Source organism: Thamnophis sirtalis, unplaced genomic scaffold (genome assembly GCF_051295495.1).
Source record: "Thamnophis sirtalis isolate CommonGarterSnake01/CBP01778 unplaced genomic scaffold, rThaSir2_p1.2 scaffold_4, whole genome shotgun sequence".
NCBI lineage: Eukaryota > Metazoa > Chordata > Lepidosauria > Squamata > Natricidae > Thamnophis > Thamnophis sirtalis.
In genome coordinates this window covers 104,412,492-104,438,492 of record NW_028261384.1, presented here as the reverse complement: position 1 = coordinate 104,438,492, position 26,001 = coordinate 104,412,492, and the positions used below count along the sequence as shown (strand labels likewise).

General features: G+C 39.5%; 1 protein-coding gene across 1 annotated transcript; it reads right to left on the bottom strand.

The window, feature by feature from the left end:
- Positions 1-413: 413 nt before the first annotated feature.
- On the bottom strand, positions 414-25,593 carry ARL5C (ARF like GTPase 5C). Its single transcript, XM_014065236.2, has 6 exons — positions 25,550-25,593; positions 11,798-11,858; positions 9,201-9,348; positions 5,987-6,070; positions 4,476-4,627; positions 414-1,801 (listed from the first exon to the last, which is right to left on the bottom strand). The coding sequence occupies exons 3-6, from the start codon at positions 9,342-9,344 to the stop codon at positions 1,753-1,755; spliced, it is 429 nt and encodes a 142-aa protein (XP_013920711.1). The 5' UTR covers positions 9,345-9,348; positions 11,798-11,858; positions 25,550-25,593; the 3' UTR covers positions 414-1,752.
- Positions 25,594-26,001: the final 408 nt, after the last annotated feature.

Sequence of the window (26,001 nt, the reverse complement as noted above, 5' to 3'; positions counted from 1 at the left end):
ACTTGACTGCATAATGAGATGGGGGGGGGGAAACACTGCTCAGAAAAAAATTATATCAGGAATCATTTCTGAATACTCATTTACATCTGTGTTCCTCAAACATGGCTGGGGGTTGAAGTCTATATATCTTAAAATTTGCCAAGTTTCAGAAACATTGTTTTATATTAGAAGCATGCAAAGTGAAAAGAACTTATCCCCTTGACAGTTACTTTTTTCTTTGTTTATAGGATGCTTTTTTTAAAAAAAATCTTGGATTAAATTACTTTTGGAAGATCTCCTCTCTGTAGTCTGAAGCTATAGAGGCAGCTATTTTATACTGCTGCATGAAAGATCAGACTAAATATGGCATTAACTACATTTATACATAATAAACTGTACAAGGAGGAATTGTTTTGGCAAGACTGGTAGCCACAGTTCTCCCTTGTGCCCAGGTCAGTCTGTCCTACAGATGGATAGCAAGCATTTCTAAAACCAGAAGTAGCATGTATAATTTTATTTAGGTTATATTTGAGATTAAGCTATTATAATATCAGAACCTAACATTGTTCCTCTTAAAAGAAGAAAAGATAGATTGAAAGGAAGACCTTTATGGATTTTCACACTTTCATATCACCTGTTTTACTTGAACTCCAAACTTGCCTTGACCTGTTTGAAAGAAATACTTCAAAACAGCACCTGAAAGAACTCTTTCCTGATATGCATCTTCCTCACTGGCAGCCACATTGCACGCGCAGACGCGCGTGCGCACACACACACACACACAGATTTAGAAAAATACAAAAAAGGGAGACTTGGAAAATTCTAAAACAACAACACAACATTCAAATTATTTATTGGATGTATAGGTAGTCCTTGACATATGACCACAATGGACTCTAGAATTTCAGTCATAAGCAACTGTGGTCATAAAGTAATGCACATGACCAGTCAATTTTGCGATTGTAAAGCAAATCATTGCAATAGTTAAGTGAATCATATAGTTGTTCAGGGAACCCTGCAGTTAAGCAAATCTATTCACTCACATGGCCACTTTTTGCCAGAAACCAGCAAAAATCAGAAAAACAGCAAAAAACAAAATGCAGTCACGTGACCAATAGAACACTGCAAGTGCTCCCCCAAAAATCAAGTGATTTTGAAGGAATGGTCATAAGTCAAGAATTACCTATAGGACAGAGGAAATGACAGCAATCTTAGGAGAAGATGAAGAAATGAGGACATCTGTTTCAAAATTTCCTTGGCTACTTCTTCATCTGGAAAGCAGTCCAGGAATCTCACAAGGCAGAGTTAAATCCATGAAATAACATTTGACAAAATAACATTCCACCCTCTTTGTTGTTTTCATAATGATAATGCAAAACATTTTAGTGCCGGGGAAAGGAAAAGCAATGCTGTCTTTTTCACTCAACAGCGTTCCATAATCTTTTTTTGGTTCATAGGACTTAACACTTCTCAATACAGTCTCCCATTCTGATTGGAAAGATATAAAATCAAAGCCACATAGTGGTGTGATGTAAACAGATTTTCCAATGTGATACACTTAGATCCGAAGTCCAGGAAGAATCTCTCCACAGGATGAATGCAACTCCTCTTATAATATGACATCTCCTAAGAAAGTATTTTAATAAAATACTGATGCTTTTCACGAAGGGGAAAAACCCATCCAAAGTCTAACAGATCCTGAGAGTTTTGCAAAGTGGAAATAAATATAAGGGTTGGTTTGTTTCCCCCCAGTCCCAAAGTAGTTCTGGCTGATTACTTGGCAGCAACTTGAGATATCATCCATTCCAAACCAGCAGGAAGGCTGAGTGGAGAAAAAAAATGATTAATACTACGGTAGAAAACCCAAAATTCACAATTCCTAGAAGAAAACTGATATTAACTTGGATCATTTCAAGGGAGAAATCATTTTCTTCTTTTTATCAGAGAAAAGTCCAAGATCTCCCTCCAATGCTTACTAGATAGGAAGCATCAATTGACTTCTTTAAAGAATTGTATTGGAAGGCACATGACATACTGTTCCAGGTTCTAGCCTCCTTATTTAAAAAAAAAATTTCTCGGTTTTGCTTGAATCTCCACATGCATTCTAAGAAAGATATCAGCTAAGAAAAAAATGTAGATAGTTTCAACTAGATTGGGGTCTCCAAACCTGGCAACTCTATGCTGGCTGGGGAATTCTGGGAGTTGAAGTCTACAAGTTTTAAAGTTCCACATTTGGAGACTCCTGAATTAAATGCTTAAGATATTTTTTAAAAAAAAGGTAAACTGAAGTAATGGACAGCATCTGAAAAGCTAATGTAGTAACTTTACTGTTTTGCTGCTGGTAAATGGGTGTTTTCTGACCAGCCCCACTTACCCCTACGCAACAATTATACCCAAGATATAGGCTAAGGGTTCCAGATGTGTTCTTCACTTTGAAAAAGATATGTTTTTGCTTTTCTTAATTTCAAATATGAGTTGAGTCCAAAGGATAGAACCAGTGGTGGGATTCAAATAAATTAACAACCAGTTCTCTGCCCTAATGACCAACTGGGTAGGCATGGCTCAATGGTCATGTGACTGGGTGGGCGTGGCCAATTCAACGTCACTCACATTGATAGATGCTTTGCCTTAGCTGTTACAATGTGATAAGGGTTAACCAGAGAGGCAGTTTCTGTAGGTAGAGCAGTGAAAATTAGGCCTGAAACAACACCAGAATGTTTCCTTCCTGCCTTCCTTACAAGATTAGCCCTGTAAAGTGGAAAAAACCAAAAGGAGATTTCTTCCAACAATCGGTTCTCTGAACTGCTTAGAAAGTTAACAACCGGTTCTCTTGAATAGGTGTGAACTGGCTGAATCCCAATTCTATCCCACTGGATAGAATCATATTATGCAGAAACAACCAGAAACCAGTCTTTCAAATAGTCTTTCACGATTAAGGCTATCCACAGTGAAAATGATTTTTTCAATTAATTCTAATTGATTGGCCAATCTTTATGATACTTTGTATGAGGAAACATACGTTTTTCTTTAGAGAAATTATACATGGATATATTAAACAAATATTTCTTAAGGAAATACTTTCTTTCCCACACCCCTCCCACATTCAGACATTGTAGACAGCATTCAATGTTTCTAAGAACCGTTATTAAAAATCTATCAATTCACATTAGATGAGTTATTAAGCACAAACATTTCCACCCATGACGTATTTCAACAATATAAAATAGCCTTAATCTGTTTAATAGTGTTCCAAGGTTTCAATCCAGGCTTGGCAAGGAGGTAGGAAAGCTACATTGTGCAATATTGAATTTATTGGCCAAAGCCAGAACTGTTTTGCTTTCTATGCCCAATATAACTATCCGCAAGTTATGTTCCTAGCCCATAGAAGAAATATATATTTTTTAATCAAGAGAAACTTGATGCCTTTTAAGATTGGCACTTCCATCTGCTCTTTTGCTCATTTCACACAGTAACAGATTCTACAGCAGGGATGTTAAATAGATGGTTTGTGAATGCCACAAAAACCAGTGGCACCGCACTGCTGTCCCACAACAAAGCCCATCAGGCAAGGAAGCAGCAAAGAATGAGGAGCTGCAGAGCTGCCCTGGTGGGATTTTGAAGGTTTTGAACCTTTACAGGTGCTGTGCTGGCATGTAATTGCCCTGCAGGTGTGCAGAGACCGTTGCTGCTGAAATCACCATTTGTCAATGTTAGTTGACTTCAGGAATGTATGATATGATACGGGGGATAGAAAATTGCAGCCACAGGGGTAAAATATTTTACTGTTATGGCAGACAGTATATTTTTGCTTTTATGTGTCATCAATAGCATCATTTGCATTTAATCTGTAAATTATTACTTATAAATAATAAATCATTTTACTATTATTGATGAAATTGACATAATTGATAGCTGTTTGCATTTAATATTTGTTGCATATTTGAATGCAAGGCATTGATCTGCAGCCTTAATGTCATATGCACCCCCCCCCCCATCTGAGTTTAAGACGCTCATTCTAGAGAAGGGTTGTGAAATTTAAGGCCCACGGGGTACTTAGATCTGGCCCATGGGGCCTCTCTGGAAACAGCAAAGGACTGGCACGTTGTGCCTCTGCCATCGAAATCAGAGCTTGGGAGGGTCACACCCAGCCCTCCGAGCTCTGTTTTTGCTGGCAGAGAGTTGCAGGAGGCCATTGTAGCCAAAAACAGAGCTTGGGAGCCTGATTTCTCTGGCAGAGGATTGCAGGAGACTGTCGCAGCAGAAAATGGCACTCAGGAACCCATTTTCCCTGGCAGAGCGCTCGGGCCACTACAGGCACTCCTACATGAGTTATGTTGAACTGGCCACACCCATCCTCCCCACACACACCCCACTCCCCCACCAAGATCAAACACAACCCTGATGCGGCCCTCAGTGAAATCGAGTGTGACACCCCTCTTGTAGAGAGAGAAGACGTCAGCTGTTCCTAGGGTATAGGAGAATTCTGGTTTACTGACCCCTCTCCTGTGAGTGCACAGCAACCTTGAATATGCCATGGGTGGTCTCTGATGGAGCTCAGGGTGAGGAACTTAGAAATTTCAGAGGTAGACATGGAATTTTTTATATCTTGCTTGTTGGCAAATATCAACACAGCTGCATTACGCAGATCCTGGAGAAAGGAAAAGAGAATAGCTATAGCATTTAGACTTATATACCACTTTACAGTGCTTTTACTGCCCTCTCTAAACAGTTTACAGAGTCAGTATGTTGCCCCCAACAATCTGGGTCCTCATTTTACCCACAGAAGGATGGAAGGCTGAGTCAACATTGAGCCAGTGAGAATCAAACTGCTGAACTTCTGGCAGCCGGCAGTCAGCAGAAGTAGCCTGCAGTACTGCATTCTAACCACTGCACTCCCATAGCACAATGGTTAGAATAGGTGTTTGCCTCCAGTTTCTATCATGGTTCATTCAAAACGAGAGAAATAATATGTAAAACTATCACATAAAGATCAGAACAGAAGACAGCCACAAAAGTGTGTCTGTGGCTTAGCATGAGGTGTGGATCCAAAATGATTTCTTTATTTGTGGGAGCAATTTGTGGATCAGTCTCAAAACCTGGATGTGTCATTGGGCCTGAGGATCCCAAGGAGGTATGGATCCTGTAAGTATAATTGCACTGCACTAACTTAGACTGCACACCTTGTCCTTTTGTACTTTATAACTAGTTTTAACTGATTTAATAATGGTAGGTTGTAATTCTTAGCTTTCTTTTAACCATATATGCCCCTCCAGCATCATGTGCAAGTGATGGGTGGCCATATAAATTTAATATAAAAATAACAAAGAAAAGCATGATATGGAATCCAGCAACTGTGGTTTAATAAACCATTAGTTATGGCCTACCACCATGACTACATTCACTCATAATTATTCTACAAACCATCATTGAAATAAAGCAATAGCAGTAGCAATAGCAGTTAGACTTATATACCGCTTCATAGGGCTTTCAGCCCTGTTTAAGCGGTTTACAGAGTCAGCCTGTTGCCCCCAACAACAATCCGGGTCCTCATTTTACCCACCTCGGAAGGATGGAAGGCTGAGTCAACTCTGAGCTGGTGAGATTTGAACAGCCAAACTGCAGAACTGCAGTCAGCTGTAGTAGCCTGCAGTGCTGCATTTAACCACTGCGCCACCTCGGCTCTATATAAACTGCTGTGAATTATGAATAATGTAGCTATAATTTAAAAGAAATTCTCAGTCATCCAGTTCATGGTTGTCGCGGGCCTGCAGACCAACCGACAAGCGTCTACTCAAATCTGCCAATGATCAGATGATCAGGACTGAGGGCCGGTTGCTGCAGCAGCAGGAAGGTGCAATTCTAGCGTTTAAAAGGTAATTGGTACAAGCAGCATTGTAACAGCAAATGTAAAAGATGCCCAGGAATATAAAATGTACGAAACAGGTGCGGAGTAATAACTGAAATCACGCACAACATACATTCTGCTTGTGGTAGCAGGCAAACTCACCTCGTGAGCTAATATCTTGTACAGTTCCTCTTTTGTCACTGTCAACCTCTCACGATCTGTGCTATCGATCACAAGGATGACAAACTGATCAGAGGGGGAAAAAAACACATTTATAAACTTGATCAAGACTAAGTGAACAGAATTGGAGCAGCGGCTGGGTTCATACAACCCACTACAAGCACAATATATTGCAGAAAGTGTGATCTATAAACCATGTTTGTGATATAGCACATTGGGTGAGCTAAGCAATTTTATCTTACTCAATAAGATACTATTAAGCAAACCATTCCTGTGAGCCTAGTTTTCAAGTGCCAGTCTTTGTGTGCCCCAAACAGCATTGTTTAGGAGAAGCAGGCAATATCAGAAGGCATGGAGAAAGATCCTATCACACAGGAAAACTTCAAAAGAATGAAAAGTAAACATTTTTGACGGCTGTAGAAAACTATCTGTCTGATGGAAGGAAGTAGAAGACTAGCCAGGAGACAAAATGCAAGTAAAATTAAATAGGAGTATTTAGAACTAGAACTCTAACAGCAGCAGCCTCAATGCATGCCTCATTTGCTCACATCTAAGATTTAAGTTAGTATTATAGCTTAAATATATTGGTCAGGAAGTTCAGAAGTTTGGATGAGTGTTTCCTAAACCAGGTACATTATTTTGCACAAATACTAAGCTTGGCTTCATTCCAGGAACAACAGAGTTAAATAATCAAAATACATTCTTAACATCAGAACATAATTCATGGAAGCCAGAGAATAAAATAATTTCAGGGCCTGTCTGCAGAGGGAGTGACATGGAGCTCTCTAGACATCTTCCCCAGGGAGATTTTTAAAAAGAGATTCGAAAGGTAGGAATAAATTTCTACGTGGCAAATAGTGTACTGTCTGGAAAGCATATAGGAGAAGGAAAGAGAAGAAAATCACATTTCATATCTAAAAATGTCAAATGACATATGCAGAATGAGTCTCAACTTGCCTTTGTTGTACAAAACAGAAACCATAATACAATCAAGATTCACGGGTAATTCCCATCCCCCACAAAATGCATACCTAAGCAATAACTGCATGCGATCGCACAACATCAATATACAAGAGGAAGTAGAGTGGCAGAAAACAGCTACCAGAGGAAACCCAACTTAAGATCTAAGAGGTATCTGGAACATCCTTCCCACATCATTGCCCTCAAATTCAGTGGCAAATTTTACATTTTAATTGTCTGGTTTTCACAGCTGAAAACAAACATGAGAACAGATACACAAAACCTCCTTTTATATCAAGGCAACTTGTGCCACCCAAATGGTGTTTGAAAACTAAAAATATATTGTTAAAAAGCATGTCCACTAAACACAGAAACATTGGCTGGAAGTGGCTTGAACGGTATTTCTGAATACCATAATTTCATGCTAGCTTTCACCAAATAGTGCCTCTGAATCAGCATTTCTCAACTGCGGCATTGTTTGGATGTATGGACTTCAACTCCCAGAATTCTTCAGCCAACAAGCTGGGGAAATCTACACATCTTAAAGTTAGCAAGACTGAAAAACCCTGTCTAAGCTGATGTCTTTTGAGACCTTTGATTCTGCCTCTGTTATCGATTTATAAGGGGGACTAGCATAGCCACAAGCCTTTTGACATTTCAATATTGATTAATATTTTGGGTAAGCATCATACCCACATAAACTCAACCCAGAATTAATCACATCCTAGTATGAATTCAGATTTAACCTATAAAGTTTCTCCTCGCACGTATGTGCTAGTCGTTCTTGACTAGGGGGTGGTACTCATCTCCATTTCAAAGCCGAAGAGCCAGCGCTGTCCAAAGACATCTCTATGGTCATGTGGCTGGCATGACTAAACAGTGAAGGCGCACGGAATGCTGTTAACTTCCCACCAAAGTGGTCCCTATTTTTTTCTACTTGCATTTTTACATACTATCGAACTGCTAGCTTGGCAGAAGCTGGGACAAGTAACGGGAGCTCACTTTGTTACGTGGCGCTAGGGATTGGAACCACCGAACTGCCGACCTTTCTGATCGACAAGCTCAGCGTCTTAGCCATTGAGCCACCGGGTCCCTATTTAACCAATATAAAGCATCAATCAAGAGTAGTATATTAATTATATGTATTTATGATCATTGGCATTTAAGTTTTTTTTAAAAAAATACTCTGCCCTTGTGCAAAACTGTAATTTCGTTTGCTTAAACTTAGCATACGTAGTTTATGCTTATACAAATTTGTGATCCCAAGAATTATTGCCAAAATTTTACAACCTTATGTGCTGCTTATGAAGCTAAGTGTAAACAAGAGAAGAAACAAAGGATCTAGGATGGGCATTTCTGAAACCATATGCAGGTAACCCTTCACTTGTGATCATAACTGAGACGAGAATTTCCATTTCTAAGCAAGGCAGTTAAGTGAGTTGTGTCTGGGTTTTAACATTTTTTGCCACAATTGTTAAGCAAATCACTGCAGTTGTTAAAAGAATTTACAGTTGTAAATTAAGCTCCCCCCCATTGACTTTGCTTATCAGAGGCCGCCTGGGAAGGTAGCAAACTGTGATCACATGATTCTAAGATGTAGCAACTGTCAATTCTGGTTGCCAAATGCCTACATTTTGATCATGTGACCTTTGGATGTTGCAACAGTTGTAAGTGCAAAGACTGATCATAAGTCTCTTTTTCAGTGCTGCTGTAACTTCAAACAGTTACTTAAATGAATGTTTGTAAGTCAAGGACTACCTGTATCTCAAACAAAAACTTTAAGCAATTATATCTGAACTGTATATATATATATAAAATGACATATCTTTTCTGGTACAGACTTTTGCCCCCTTCTATGAGTAAGTATAGCTCGTATCTGAATAGCATTAGAGCCTGAATATTTAGTGTATGGTGTCCCACTAACCAATGACCAAAGTGCAAAAGGCTTTAATAAATGTAGATTATGGAATAATTGTAACGTGAGAGTCAGAGATGGGTTGCTCCCGGTTTGGCCCGTAGCAGCTGCGGGAGGCTCCACCCACCCATCTGGATGCTTCTGCACATGTGCTGCAAATGTTGCATGCGTGCACACACACTTGCCCGAATCGATAGTAAAAAAATTGGCAACCCACCACTGGTGAGAGCTCAAGAAACACAACTCTGGATCATTATCCTCCCCCCTATTCTATATCTATTTTACTTCCTTAACTTATTTACTAATGTTTACCCAACTTACCTCTGTGTTGGAATAGTAGGTGTTCCAAGTAGACCGCAGATTTTCCTGACCACCAATGTCCCACATGAGGAAATGTGTCTTGTGCTGGATGATTTCTTCCACATTGCTCCCAATTGTAGGCGACGTGTGCACAACTTCATTCATTAGGCTGATGGAAGACCAAAATCATAAGGTGCTTTGTTAGTGCCCCATCCTCCCCATACACTTTTATCTTAAAAAAAAAGGAAAGGCCAAGATATTTGAGACAGTTAAGCCTTCAAATTATTTATGTTCCATAGGATTTAGAAAAATTGAAAAAAATTACTAGAAAAAGTACACACAGGGACTAATATAATAATCTTGATTCTTGTTTTGGGGATAGTAAGAAACAGAACAGGGATGCTATAAATCTCTCATGTCCCTTGAACAACAGTTGAAATAGACATTCTCTGCTCTGTCCCTTAAAAAGGTATAAGTAAAGGTTCCCCTTGCAAATATGTGCTAGTCACTCCCGACTCTAGGGGGCGGTGCTCATCTCTGTTTCTAAGCCAAAGGGCCAGCGCTGTCTGAAGATGTCTCCGTAGTCATGACTAAAAGCCAAGGACGCACAGAACTCTGTTACCTTCCCATCAAAGGTGGTTTCTATTTTTCTACATGCATTTTTACGGTTCCACCACAAATCCACAGTAGACTAAAGCACGCTCGACGAAAGCGCGTACGTGACATCATCACAGCGCGACGAAAACCGCACGCTGTGAGCGGTAAATTTAAAATTAACGCGAAAACCTTACCCTAACCCCCCCAAACCTAACCCTAAACCTAACCCTAAGCCTAACCCTTAACCTAACCCTAAACCTAACCCTAAACCTAACCCTTAATCTAACGCTAAACCTAACGCTAACCCTTAACCTAACCCTAAATCTAACCCTAACGCTTAACGTAATCCTAAACCTAACCCTAAACCTAACCCTAACCCTAACCCTTAACCTAACCCTAACCCTAACCCTAACCCTAACCCTAACCCTAACCCTAACCCTTACCTTTATGTGAATCGGCTTGCTTTAATTTAATTTTAATTTTAATTTAATTTATTTTTAATTTTATTTGTCGCGCTGCTGATGACGTCACGTACACGCTTTGATCGTGCGCGCTTTAGTGGACCGTGGTTTTGACGGGTCACGCATTTTTACATGCTTTCGAACTGCTAGGTTGACAGAAGTTGGGACAAGTAACATTCTGTTACACGGTGCTAATGATTCAAACCACCAAACTGCCGCCCTTTCTGATTGAGAAGCTCAGCATCTTAGTCACTGAGCCACCACATCCCTATATCCATCCCTTTAGAATACCCCAAATATGTAGCTTGTTCCCTATAACAGCCAGCCAGATTTTTAACCTAGATTTGGCATTTTTGTCCACCTATTGTCCTTCCCAAGGGCCTGAGATAGGGAGACATGGTTGTTTAAATTATTAATTTATTAATATTGAACACTGAGATGTATCATATATAATACTAAATAATATTATGATTGTTCTTTGTTACACAGCCAAGCCATGTCAGATGTGGAAAAAACAGATCCACATGTAAAAGTTTAATGCAACTGATTTATTGCTAGAAGCCTACACCCAGGAATCTTCTCAGCTAACAGTCAGCATCTGGTTAGATCTAGGTCAGGTTCAATAGTAATCAAGGGGAGCTGGACCTACCCCATTCATAGCTATGTAAGAACTCTAAACAGATTCCTTTTTTTTTAAACCTCTCTCCCTGGCTCTGCCATTCCTTCTTCTACAGCCAGATGTTTAAACTAAATTTGGCATTTTTATCCATCTATCAGGTCCTAGCCAAATATTTGGGATGTTACTATTATTTTAAACAGAAAAAGGTAGGTCTTTTCTTTTTTTCTGGATTTTTACCTCCAAAAATGATAAATGTGCCCATATGTGTTTCATACATGATTAATGGATATACCCTAAAGGCAAAATGTGTATAAAACAGTCAATATCACCCATCAAATACTTTTGGAATTTGAATATATCCTAGACTACTGTATTACAAAGGAGCCACAATTTAGTTGTAACATGCAAAGTATGTTCTAATACAGTGTGTTTGAAACTTGGCAGCTTTAAAATGTGTGGACTTCAATTCTCAGAATCCCCCAAACCAGAATTTAAAAAGCACCTTTCCAGTTTATAAGTCCAACTACAGATTAAAGCATGGTAATCAGTCTTTTTGTGGCCAAAGTCACTCTTTTTTTTAACATGAGTTCTCCTGAGAACTTCAGGAAAGGGATATGCAGTAGTGACACAACGATATCACTAGAGACACATAGGTGGATGTTTCTTAATTTTAGAGCTTCAGATTTCATTTTTAATTGATTCGCTGTTAAGTTTGTTGCACTGTAATAATTTAGAGGTTTGCTACAACTTTCTGATGGCATGACTCTGGTAAGTTTGGGAACTGCAAAGGAAAAAAAATATTACAAAGGTATGCAACTCACAGGATATGTATGAGCTTGCCTACTCCTGGATTAAACTCTGTTGCAAAGGAAACAGACCAAGAGATTTATTTAAGCGAGACATTGGATACTGAAAAAGGAGAAAGACGAGGAGACACTCACAACTGGTAGAGGATGGTGGTTTTTCCAGCATTGTCCAATCCAATAATTATCACCTTATGCTCTAGAAGAAGACAAGGTTACAATATTTTAGAGTTAATGTGGTAAAATATAATTGCTACTTCTTAAATTCACCCACAAACTGAATTACTGTTGCAACAATGCAATTGAGGAAAAGACTGAAGGAAGGTTTGCTCAAGACTAACTGCCGAACACATGAGAAAAATAGCTTGAATCTCTTATTTCCATCCATACCTAAACAAATATGCATGCAACTCATGTACTTTCTGTCTCCCTAACCCTTTTCAAATCTTTTGGTTGGCCTGTAGATTTATTAGGAATTCCTGAGTAATGTAGATATAATGATTTGGCCTGGTCCATGCATTATGAACACAACTCAAGGCTTTCTATTATCAAACCATCAGTAATCCTACCAGTCTGAAATCAATTCAGTTGATTTAATTACAGCTTAATATTTTTATCTCGCCTTTCATCTTACCCCCAGGGGAGGAGTCTTCATTAACAAATGTATCACACATCCCTGGCATAGATGTCCTAGAACAGTGGTGGCTAACCTTTTTGTAGTTGTGTGCCAAAAGTGTGCATGCGCACTTGCTACAGAGCGCACATATTATATTGCCAAAAGTATTCACTCACCCATCCACATAATCAGAAGCAGTTGTGAGCAAATACTTTTGGCAATATAGCGTACCCATAATGCAATGCGTGCATAAACCCTCATCCCCCTGCACATACACATGTGACCATCCCATGCATTCCACCCGACGCATGCATGACCCCATGTAACCTCCACATGCACCCCATGCATGTGCGTGCATCTCTTGCATCCGCCCACTTCCCGCGCATGCGCAGCAGAGACACAAAAACCAACTGGCTGGCGGGAGGCATGTGTGCATGTGCAGTAGAGCTGAGCTGGGGTGATGGCTTGCATGCCCACAGAAAGGGGTCTGCGTGCCACCTGTGATACATATGCCAAAGGGTCGCCATCACGGTCCTAGAAGAACAATTCTGTAGCTAGAGGCTCCAAGCTCAAGTTGAGGCAATTAGGATTTTTAAAATCTGCAAATCTAGAATCGAATATCCATGTGACTAAGGTTTCCATATCTTATTTGGTACTACCTAGATCTAGGCAGGTGAAGGTTCAAAGACACTATGCTAGCTTTGTATAAAACACTGAGAAAATATCCTTGATAGTAACATATCCTTATTATCCCCTTTTTGTAATTTCTTAATACTTAATCCAGCGTTGAGTATTCTAAGGTTCTAAGGTAGAGATTTTCATAAATGATTTTGTTAACAAATATTAATGACAACAATAATAATGAAATGATAAGACATATAGTTGTGTGTCTGTGTGTGTGTGTGTGTACTGGTTTAACATAAGGAATTTGGATATAAATTGCAAACAGTGATTTGGGGAAAAAAGGTTTAGAAATGTTAAATAATTCTTATTTTGAATATGTTATAAAGGTGTAATGTTATTGGATATATGAAGGTTGATAACAATAAATTAACTAAGTTTTATAATTAGTAAGTAGTAATTTAGTAACTTTTAGATTGTTATGTTAAATAAATAATCCATAATGGCAATAAGGTACACATATGTGTTGGTTTGAGGAGAAGAAAATGGATATAAACAGTAAAGGATCTTTTGTTAACCAATATTAATGATAACACCTAATAATGGAATGATAATGATAAGAGATACAGTTAATGATATATATATATATGTAATACCATAACAAAAGGAACTTGGACACAAATTGTGAACAGTGAACAGTGAAAAAGGGCTTAGAAACTTTGTCAACTTATCTTTATTTAGAATATGTTATAAAGGCTTAAGGTTATTGGATGATTTTTGTAATAATTAATGAAATGCCATCAGGTGGTTGTGTTTTTAACTATGGATTATTTTAGGCAAAAGGACACTAAAACAATTTCAGTCAAATGAGAACTATGCTATGTTGATAGTAAGAATCATTAAGAATCTTTGACATTTGATATGAATATAAGTAATGATTGTGGAAGAGATGCATGAAAGCTAATTGTAACCAATTGACACACTTTCTACAAGATGTATTGTAAGATGTTGTTGTTGTTGTTTGTTTAATAAAAATAAAAATTTCTTATAAAAAAAAGACACCAGGCTAGAAACTGGAGACTGGGAGTTCTAGTCCTGCCTTGGATTATAAAGTCAGCTGGGTGACCTTGAGCCAGTCATTCTCTTTTAACTCTAGAAAGAAATGGCAAACCACTTCTAGAAATCTAGTCAAGAAAACTACAGGAACTAGTCCAGGCAGGTGCCAGGAGTCATGACTGATTTGAAGGCATCAAAAAGAAAAAGGGAATACTAAACCTTTTTGTTGACAGACCGGTGTTGGAGCAATATTTGTATCATTTCCTTTTTCTTGATTGTCTAGTTTTTCCTCTTGGCCCCTTTAATTTTTGGACTATGCTTCAAGCTTATCCTAGCTGGCCTTTGTTGCAAGTACTGAGGCCTGACTACACCTGAGTTTGATGGCTTCACTGTAGAAGAGAATACATTTCTCTGAGGAACTCAGGAATGGGGTACACCAGGGGTACCAAACTGGTGGCCCTCAGGCCGGATGCATCACACCCAGGCCACGCCCACCCCAGCTCCGCAAAGGGGAAAAAAACAATTGCAATATGTCACATGACAGCTACGTGACACACTGAGTTTGACACCCGTGGTGTCCATCCTCCTCTGTTTCATCCAACAAATATTGTTAGATAGATGGTGCTGAAGTAATATGACTTCTTCAGGTGTGGCTTCATTACTGAGTAGGATTTTGAAGTGAGCTTTATGTCAGGGTTCCAAATATCATGCAGAATTAAATCAGAGTCCAAGGCAAAACTATCCTTAAAAGTTCCAATTTAATAAGTCAGACATGTTAGTACATCTGTGGAATCCCAATTCTGGAAGTTACCTATGATTCCCACCCAGTTGAAAGTTCATGATCTTGTCCCCACACCCACAAATCCATCACATGGTCCAATCTTATTCCACGCTGGCATCTCTACCCCGCTGGTTCCGGTCAGGTGCCGAGGTGCAGAGACCAAAAATAACTTTTAGCTTCTAGAAAGGAATTTTTTGTTTTGAAAACAACACATTCTACCCCTTGCTATTCCCCCCCCCCCTTTAATGAAAAGGCACAATAAAGATGAAACTAGACAGAGAATGTGTGCCAGGCCAAAGATTCTTAAAGGAACCACTGCATGCCTGACACTTTACTAATCCTAATTTGATCTTTTCAATAAACAGAAACGATGAGACTATCCTGATATTGAGAAATGTCACTGGCCAAGTCCTATTTCGATTGTTTCTGATGTTGCACTTCATAATTTTAAGTCTATAAAAGATGCTTAAATTTTTGTATAAATATTGATTGGAAATGTTATACTCATATTGTATTATACAAGTGTTAAGAGTTCCTAAAATTTTATATTACAAAGCAGATAATTACTTCCTCCCTATTCTTGTCAGTGGTTTTCTTCTAACTGCTGATTCAAAGGTAGCAGAAAACAGCAAGTTGCAAAATCTACATTTTTAGATCCTGTTTTGAACATATTACCGTATTTCATGTGGATGGAGAAGACGCTGACAGTGAAGTTTTGCGGAGTAATTGCTTTCTGCTATTTTGGCTATTTTTGCTCAAAGTGTAATAAGTGTAGACCAAAAATAATGTTGTATTGTATGCTATTGTTGTTTAAAATGGTATCTATGATTTGGGAAAGAGACAATTGTCAGAGAAGGAAAGTTAACCCCCTTATCATCTATAAGTGGTATTAGGAGAGGAAAGAAGAAAAAGATAATGCTACTCATATTCTTCTTTATCCCTGTTTGAAGAAATCCGTTAAGCCTCCAGCATATACTCCAGCGGATAGGAACTCATAGATGACCCCCACCCTGTCAAGGACCTTGGAATACTCATCTCTAATGTTCTAAGTGCCAGAGCCCTCTGTAACAACATTGCCAAAAAAGGATTAAGAGTTGTTAACCTAATCCTGTGTAGCTTCTTCTGTGGTAACACTGTACTATTAACCAGTGCAAAACATTTGCTAGACCAATTCTCGAATACAGCTCATCTTCTGGAACCCGCACTGCATATCGGACATTAACGCAAATGAGCAAGGCCAGACATATTTCACGAGGAGAGTCCTCTACTCCACTGCTTGCAACAGAATACCTTATGCCACCAGACTTGAAATTTTGGGCTTAGACAACTTAGAACTAGGCTGCCTTCGGCCTGACGTAAACGTAAGTACATAAAATTATCTACTACAATGTTCTACCTGCCAATGACTATTTCAGCTTCAACCACAACAATATACCAGCACACTATAGATACAAACTTAAGGTAAACCATACCAACTCGATTGCAGAAAATACAAATTCAGCAACAGAATGGTAAATGCCTGGAATTCATTATCTAACTCAGTGGTTTCTTCCCCAAACCCCCAAAACTTTAACTTTAGACTGTCTACTGTTGACCTCACCCCTTTCTTATGAGTTCTGTAAGGGGCGTGCATAAGCACATCAACATGCCTACCATCCCTGTCCTACTGACTCCATTTCATGTATTCATAATCACGCTTATACTTGTATCTATTATCTTATACACGCTTGACAAAACAAATAAATAAAAATAAATAAAAAATAAAAATAAAATATTCCTACTAGGTTCTTGATTAAATATCCTGAAAAATATCCACATTGCTTTAGGGAATTTTGAATTTTGATTTTTCATACTCAGTAATTAAGTGAAAAGTACTCCATGCTTTACATAGAACTTCTTCATTACAGTAGGTAAATTTACAAAGTAATAGAAGTTAAGACTCAGTCCAGATTTTAAGAAAGTAGAGACGCAGATATATACATACATGTATAGATTGTTATCAGCAATCATTCAAAATTAGAAAAGTTCTCTGAAAAGATACCTAAGATTGGTTCTGACAGTCATGTGACTGCATTTTGGGCATTTGGCAACTCCCCTACATTTAGGGTCATTTGCAGTATTCAATGGTCACATTACCACAATTTATGATGCTTTCGCTAAAACCTAGCATTAACTTCTGGTTTTTTGGGGGGGAGAAAAAACACCAAGCAATGGATTTTTTTAAACAACCACCATGTTCGATTAATGACTATGGTTATTCACTTAATGGCTGCCACAAAATAGTCTATAATGACCCACTTTACAACCATCATAATTAATACATATAGCTACTTTCTATTTCAATTTAACCCATTCAAAATTAAATCTGGCATCATGTCAGAGCTGACAATACTCTCTGATTCTACCAACAGCCTTGAAATTTTCATCTGAAGCTATTACTGGACTCATTCTAATTTTTCCTAGTATGCTTACTGAACTTTGCTTCAGAATACCAAGGGAATTGCTGACTCCTGGGGAAGGTAGGGTGGACAGCAGGGTTGAGCTTCCAAAATTTCAACAATGGGTTCTCTGCCCGGTTGCTGGGTGGGTGTGTCCATGGTGGGTGTGGTCTAGTCACCTCCTGCACCACAGTAGGGGGCCCGTTTTCGCCTTCCCCAGACTCTGGAGTTATATGCACTTATACTTGTGACAAAGATTAGAAATCTCTTCTTTATGTACTTATATATTTTTTTTCTTTTTTCCTCTTACTTTTTATTCTTTTTTTCCGCATTCTCTCCTCTTTACCTAAGTTCAGGTTTTACTATTGTAATTAAAATTCTTAATGAATATTATATTAATAAAAGCATTCAAGCAGGAATTACCAATGAAAGATTTCTGTTGCAGGTGAAAAAGGCATCATTGCTGGGTATGCACAGGGAGACCCCAGGAATGCACAATGATTGCTGACAAATATCTAAAAGCCAGTGGGCGGGGGGAGAGAAAGAGAGACAGATAGACAGACAGACAGACAGACATCAAACACTGTAGGGTCTAGGACAACTTAGAATGACCATTTTGGCAAAGCCAAGTCATCTCTGCCAACTCACACTGGAATGAGAGCCAGGTGGGTAGGCAAGAGTGCACAGCAGTGGCAGCTGGAGGATTCCCATTTTCACACACACTACTGCCACCATTGCCCCCACTGTGCTGAGCTCCTGGCCCTTTAGAGTTTGGGCCATTTGGCAGTGTTGGCAGTGTTCAGCTAGTTCAGCTAGTTCAGCAGTGGTGGCAGTGGGCAGGACAGGCTGTGGAGACCATGCATGTCTCATTTTCATATTCCTACCGCCATCATTGCTGTGGGCTGGCATTCAGGGATGGCTGCAGGGTTTGGGCTATGCAACAGCAGCAGTGGAAGCTCAGTACAGTGGTAGGGGATGTGAAAATGGGATGCATATGTTCTTCGCTGCCTCCTTGCCACTTGCCCTGCCCACTGGCAATGCCACCGGATGGCTGAAGGCGACCACTGCTGTCAAATGACCCAAACTCCCAAATGACCCAGAGTTCGGTGTAATGGCAGCAGCAGTGGCAGCAAGGGTGTGAAAATGTGAAGCTTCTGGCTGCCGCTGCTCTGCGCTTTGCCCACCCTTTCAATCTCACTCCATTGTAAACCTCAGGCTAATTTGCACCAGTGGTGGGTTCCTACCAGTTCAGACCAGTTTGGCTGAACCAACAGAAGTTTGGAGCCTGGGTCACTGGAATCAGTAGTGACCTAGGCTGCCACAAACCCGAAACAGTTCTCTGGGTGGCGCCATAAGTGCCACCATCTTGTTTTTTTCAGTTCTGTGGATGTGCAGAACAATTTTAATTGCACTGCACATGCGCGCACTGTGTGCATCAAGCATGCATGGCATCCATATGAGCAAACCAGCAGTAGTGCCTGCCAGAACCCACCCTTGATCTGCACTCTGCCCATCTGCTCTCCCGTCCACCGACCAGTTCTCCCTCTGGCTGCCCATGGTGAGTTGTCCCTGCAGTAAATTGAGCCTGTTTAATGACTTGGTGGCTTCTTTGCAGTGACAAGCTGGCAGCAGTGAGCTGGCCATGCCAAATTGGCCACTACAAGTTGTGCTCTTCCATTGCTGTTGTGCAGACTGAAATGGCTATGCTCCCTGTGCTATCTGTTCCCATACTGATGCATGCCCTTTTAGCACAGACATCAGGAAGCTGAAACAAAAAGCACCTCAAAGCTACATAAAAACAAAATTCACAAACAAACATTATTATTATTTTTGCTCTCCCTTTGACCTCAAGCCAATAGAACAAAGGAGAGAGGGCAGTTTGGAATGAAAAAAACCAAAACAAAACACAAAGTTTGCCACAGATCATGAAGCACTCTTCCGTTTCATTTCATGTTAAAGAAATGGGACTTTCCTTCTCTTACACTTCTCCCTAGAGGACTTTTGACCCAATACTTGACTTACAACCACAATTGTGACCAGTGCTACCATTGGTAAGCCAAGTGGTTATTAAGTGAATTGCACCCATTTTTGCAACCTTTATTGACATGGTTGTTAAAAGAATCTCTGCATTTGTTAAGTGAATCATGTTAATCCAACTTCCCCTTCTGATTTTGTTTCTCAGGTGCTGACTGGGAAAGTTGCGATGGCAATCACAAGATCCCTGCACATTGCAACCACTGTAAATACCCCAGCTGCCAAGTGCCCGAATTTTGATCATTTGATTGTGAGGAGGCTACGGCAGTCATAAGTGCGAGGACTAGTTGAAAGTTACTCTTTTTTTCAGAGCTACTGCAACTTGAAACAGTCATATAACAACTGGAGTAAATGTAGGTTTACTTGCATATAGAAGAAATCGAAAACCAAAAAGCTGAGAAGTGATTTAAACGCAGATTATAACCAGGACATATGAATGACATTTTTCCTCTGAGACATAGTTGTTTAAATCCATGTAAAGGTTCAGAAAAACTGTTTCAAATTGCAAGCTGTACATTACAACCCCTCCTTTTCTATGGTAGTCTAAGAATTCCTTATATGGCAAAACAAGATAACAAGATTACCTTTTCAATTGGCAAGCAGCCCTATTTAAAAAAATAATCTGTTTCTTCTAAGAACAAGACTGGCAGCGACATTACATGAAACTTACTTGCTTTGCAGAGTAGGAAGGAAGCGCCCACTTAAACATAAAGAAACAACACAATGGCATAATTTGTTCTGTCTAAATACAGACAAATCCCAAGATACTCTCAAAAGAATACCGCTAGCAAGCATTGTTTCAAATTCCATACATGGACTCAAAAGAGTGTGTGTGCATGGATACACATCATTTTTGCCTTATTCTATATGAATGAAGTCTTGTAATTTATAATGCGTAATTTATGACAGAAAAATACAGCCTGAGGCTGATGAAAACTTTGGTGCAAATTATAATTTGTATCATGATACAAAAGGAGACATGGTTAACTATCCAGCTGCATTTCAAATATTGCAGTTATATTAATTATATGTAATTTAAATTCAACATTAAATATAATCATGTTGGATTTTCATCCAGTTCTATCTTCTGCTTTCTGGGCTACAGCCCTCTGCCTAGAATAAGATAGAGACATTAATTTGTTAGAACCATGGTTCTTAAAATGTGGTCCAAGGACCTTGGAGTTCCTCCAGGACCATTTCAGGGGTCTGCAAAATCAAAATAATTTGCCCAATATTGAAAATATTTTCAAAAGTTTAAAACAATGTCACTCTTCTCATTATAGTTTTATTTGTTAAAAATATTTTTTCATGAAAATATTTAATACCTAATTGATTTAATACTGTTATTATTACAGCATTCAATAAATATTCGATGAATGCATCAATTTAAAATTTTAATCCAGTATATATTAATAAATATAATCAGTACAAACAAAAGCTCTTTTGGGATCTGCCATAATTTTTAAAAATGGGAAGGGATCCTACCTGTCAAATGGTTGTCCAGTATTTTTTTTTAAAACCTCTAGTGAGAAAGCGCCAACATACAATGTCCAAAAACAACTTCTGACTGCATACATATTATATTTTATGGCACAAGATAGACAACGTTAAGACTCAATGAATCTTCATTGTGAGTCCTGTTCAAAAGTAAAGATTTCTATCACTTTCCATTGGTGCCAGATTATCATTCCATGGTCGTCAGTAGCCATAACAGTCTGGAGTTCTGGGAATTAAAGCCTGTTGTTGTTAATTGCGAAATTGTGTCGACCCATTGCAATCCCATGGACAACGTTCCTTCAGGCCTTCTTGTCCTCTACCATCCTCTGGAGTTCATTTAAGCTCATGCCTGCTGCTTCTGTGACTCCATCCAGCCACCATTCTCTGTGGTCCCCTTCTTCTTTTCCCCTCAATCTTTCCCATGCTCCCCAAGAGCATTAGGCTCTTCTCCAGTGAGTCCTTCCTTCCCATTAGGTGGCCAAAGTATTTGAGCTTCAACTTCAGGATCTGGCCTTCTAAAGAGCAGTTAGGATTGATAGGACTGATCGGTTTGATCGCCTTGCAGTCCAAGGGACTTGCAGGAATCTTCTCCAGCACCATCATTCAAAGGCCTCAATTCTTTGGTGCTCAGACTTTCTTATGGTCCAACTTTCATAGCCATACATTGCAACTGGGGGAAAAGCTTACATACTGGGAAAGAGCCTCATTTGTGGAAACATAGCTTATTACCTGGAGCAACTTTCGATATAAGTAGCCATATTTTTAAATTAGTGAAAACATTCAAATTGAAATTGGAAGATCGCTAATTTAAACAAACCATAATTAATGTTATTACAGTTTTGGTCCATTGTAAATGTAGAAATGAAGGCTTCCAAGGCTCTCTTCTAGGCCCAATAAGAAGAAAAATACACGAACTCAAAGCTGATTTTGCCTGTTCCCATTTGTGTTCATTGGACTTAGCCTCATCTTAGCACATGTGAACATGCCGAAAAAACAACATGAACAACAAAACACACCTGCGTAGTACTTATGGTAGCTAATTTTTAAGAATGATCATTTCTTTGTGGAAATCTGCCAAACTTTTGGCATTTTTATAGCATATGAATGTATTGGGAAATGCAAAGGTTTGGTGCTGTATTCCAGACTGATATGTAATGAGAAAACCTTGGAAGGAATGAAGGAATGCCTATATTTTGCAGTGTTAAATATGCAAGCTCAGACACATCAGAATCCACAAGGTGTTTGGAATAGACTGCTTGGAGTTGAAACCTGTTTTTTCATACTGCATGCAGCAGTCAGAAGGGGCATTCAAGTGGACTCAGGTAGTCCTCGACTTACAACAATTCATTTAGTGGCCATTCAAAGTTACCACGGTAACTTTGCTGAGAGGGACAATTTTTATGACAAGTTTTCACCCTTATGACTATGGCAGCATCCTCATGGTTACATGATTTACATTTGGATGCTTGACAACCGATTCACATTTGCGATGATTGCAGTATCCTATGGTCAGGGGATCCCCTTTTGTGACCTTCTGACAAGGAAAGTCAATGGGGAAACCAGATTCACTTAACAACTGTGTTACTAATTTAACAACTGCAATGATTCACTTAACAAAATGTGGCAAGAAAAGTCATAAAATGGAGCAAAATTCCCTGAGCAAATTTCTCACTTTGCAACATAAATTTTGGGCTCAGTTGTGGGCATACTACCTGTATCGTCTCTACATATGGCACTTCCATCAACTCCTCTCAGATCACTTCCCCTTTGGCTTTCTGAAAATCTTTCTATCTTATAGGTCATAGCCAGTTGTCCATATGAAAGTTTTCTTCAACAGCCTCTGTGTGTGACAGAAAAACACACTGGCATAATATGTAGGTTTCCACAGGCAGTATCTGTTGGGCGATACTGAGCTTCAGGGTTTAGTGATCCTGCACCAATCAGAAATCGGTTCAGCTAAAGAAAAACCCAAGCAAGTCACCTTGGCTGTAAAGATAGGTGTTCAGTCAACCCTTGCTCAATATGTTGCCTTTGAAGATGCACATTTGCAGGCAAAATGTCAGGACATCTGTAGCCTAGACCAGCAGTCCCCAACTTTTTGGCACCAGGGACCAGTTCTGTTGGATGGAGATTTTTCTGCGAACCAGAGGGGGCATGTTTTTGTGTAATGATTGCATCCCACAGATGGGGCTTTGCTTGTTTGTGACATTTGGTGGCATGCCACGGATTGGTCCATGGACTGGGGGTTGGGGACCCCTAGCGTATACCATGGTCATTAAATTTGAACCACTACATTACCCAACATGCTAACATAATATTTTCCAATTCCTCCACTGGAGTAATATGCCTAGTCTGTTGTCCCGACTGTTGTAATATGTGACAAAACAATGAAACCTATTGGTGGATTCCTTGAACTTCATTTCCTTGCCCACCAAGCATCACTGCTGAATGGTAAATAAGAACCCATCACTCTCTGGGCTTGCTTCCTTCCTGCCTGCCTGCCTGCCTCCCTCCCCCTCCTCCTCTCTTCTCCTTTCTCTCCCTCCCAGTCTATAGCTACAGCTCTTATTGGGAACCCAGGCATGGGATGCCATGCCTTGAGTGCACAAATCTAAACAATGTGGTTCACATTGCAACATTAAATATAGAAAACTCTAGATCTAGTCTGGCACCAAGTGATTTCCTGGATGTTTGCAGACCATCCTGTGCATTTTGGTATGTTGAAATCATAGGGCATGGAGCAAAGGGTAGTCCAGCCGGGGCTTCATAATATACTGGCAACTTTCACTGTATTTACTTCTTGTCATGAAAACATGATTGAGAACCAGTGCTGATGTTATGTACATGTCAAATGTACATATTGTATTCATGTGACTTTCTTCCTTTCTTGGAGGCAAAATTCCAAGAAACTCCTAATATATATTTCAGCAATGTTTAGGAGTGTGAAACCAGAATATATAACATTGCTGAAATATAGAGGTTCCTTTCTTGGTCTTGGAGTTTTGCCTCTAGAATGGAAAAAACTCATATGAATATAATATGTTCATTTGAACATGCAGAAATGTTTATAGCTTCAGCATTGGTTCTCAATCATGTGTATATATATATAAACATCTTCTGAACATGCAGGTCGAGGAGCAAAGGTTAGTCTAAAACTGGCAATAAACTAGAAGGCTGAATATCCACAGGTCATTATAGTTCCAGGCTTTAAGGAATGTAAAAGGGGGGGAGGCCATGCCAACATATAAGAGTTAGAAAAAAAGATGGAAACTATTCTTCTAGCCAAACATTTGCCTAAGCTAATAAACCATGCCAAAGAAAGGCAGAAGTTTCCATGTAAACACCCCAAATACTCCCACCCACTCAAAAACTTTTGCTATTCCCAGACTCCCAGAGAACAATGAAAGGGACAAATTTGGACCAACTTATAGAAAACTTAGCTCTGACTAAATTGTTACTGTCTCAGATACCAATATATAGGAGAAACTGGAAACAAAAAGTTTTTCATAAGGATGTGAAAATTTATCTGCTAGCCGATTCCTTTAAATATAGCAGTTTAAACTTTCTGCTATTGCCTGCTTTAATTTCCTCTGCTTTTAACATTTTGTTCTCATCCATTGCTGCTTTACAACCTAACTCTTCCATCACTCTCCCACTCCAAGCACACAAGCACACACACACTTGTTCGTTTGTTCTCACACCCAAGCACATACCGCTTGCCACAAGAAGCCCTTCAACATCAGATCAGAAAGGGCCATGTCCTTTTGTCTTTATTAGGACTCCCTGAAATAACAAATAATGACAGTTCACTCATTTCACCAAGCAAGTGCACACAGAAGACATTTTCTAGACTGACTTTTTTACATCATCTTCAATGCCCTATACAAAATGCAAGGTCATTAAAATTAAAACACAAATATCATATTATGGACTCTGTAGTAAAAGAAGCATTATAATTCACAACTGCTTTACCCCTTTCCAAAAGACTTTCATGAACAATCAATTATTTTCCTTCCCTCATTGTTTCAGTCCTCCTCAACGCACATCATCCCTGTCATTCTAAAGCACACATGCACTCAAATGTTACATGCTACAGGCTGAGTGCTGGCACAACAACTGCAAATTCTGGTTAGCTGCACAAAAGCTTTCTTCACCAGCTACTAGTTGATATGCTGAAAAGGTCATGGCTCCACACCCAAAATTTAACCCTAGAACATGGTACTAAAGTCCTTGGGGGAAAAAGGAAACTAAAAGAGAGAATGAAAAAGAAAATAGAAACAGAAAAATAGTAGGAAAAACAGGGAGTGAAATCACAAAAAGCAAAGAAAGCACAAATTCCAAGAATTCCTAATAGAACAATAAAAGAAGAAAAGGGAATAGGAACAAGTAGAAAAGTGTTAAGGAACACAAGAGTGAACAAAAAAGGAAAAGATGTAAAAAGAGACGAAGGGAGAGAAAGAAAAATGAAAATGAAAAAAATAAAATAAAAGAAGGTTGGAAATCAAATGGAAATGCTGCCGGGGCAAAGTGAGAGGAAGAAAAAGGAAAAACAGAATGAAAAAAAGGAATCCCATATGAAAAGAAAGACAATACGTGAAATTTAAAAACGAGAAACAAAAGAGAGACAAGGATGCAGTGTGTGAAGGCATGGTCCGTGCAAAATAAGAAACAAAGTAAAACTGGGACTTAAAGAGAAAGAAAGGGAGGAGAGGAAAAAACTAGGGAAAGTTGGTGGACAACTTCGTAAAAGGTAAACACGATCTGATTGACATCCATACTTAGCATTCCGGGAATTGTGTCATAAAAAGGGAGGAAATGCGGGCGCGCCGCGCTCAAAGACATCTTACCGCGACTTCCAAAAATATTCAGGAGTTTAGCAAAAAACTGACCCATCCCGAGCTTCACAGCTTCAGAAGCAAGCGCCTTCGCCCCCGCCCCTCTTTATAGACTCCGCAGGTGCCGCGTCAGAAGCTAAGTCCATCCCCGCCGAGCTCCTCCCTCTCGCTGGAAAACTCTCGATGGGGACAAGAGGGACTCCGCGGAACCCTTGAGTGACGTCAGAATGCGTGGTGGAAACGGGGGATAGAAATTGGGCAGGAAGACGTGGGGACAATACAGGGCTGGGACTGTAGGACACACTCTCTCCCTCCAAGAAACTTCGGAGGAGCTATGTGTGAAAAGGAGCGGAGGGAGACAAGCTGTCTGCTGTCTGGCTTGGGAGCTGGGTGTAGAGCTGACTGTATTTGAGACGTGGGTAAATGGTTAGCAGGGGCTGCTTTAGGGATGCTGGAGCAGCTTT

Coding starts and splice junctions, on each gene's coding strand:
- ARL5C (XM_014065236.2), bottom strand. CDS start 9,344: ATGAATGAAGTTGTGCACACGTCGCCTACAATTGGGAGCAATGTGGAA. Junction 6,071..9,200: donor CCTACTATTCCAACACAGAG/GTAAGTTGGGTA, acceptor CCCTCTGATCAG/TTTGTCATCCTTGTGATCGA. Junction 1,802..4,475: donor TGTGCACTCACAGGAGAGGG/GTCAGTAAACCA, acceptor TTCTCCACTCAG/CCTTCCTGCTGGTTTGGAAT.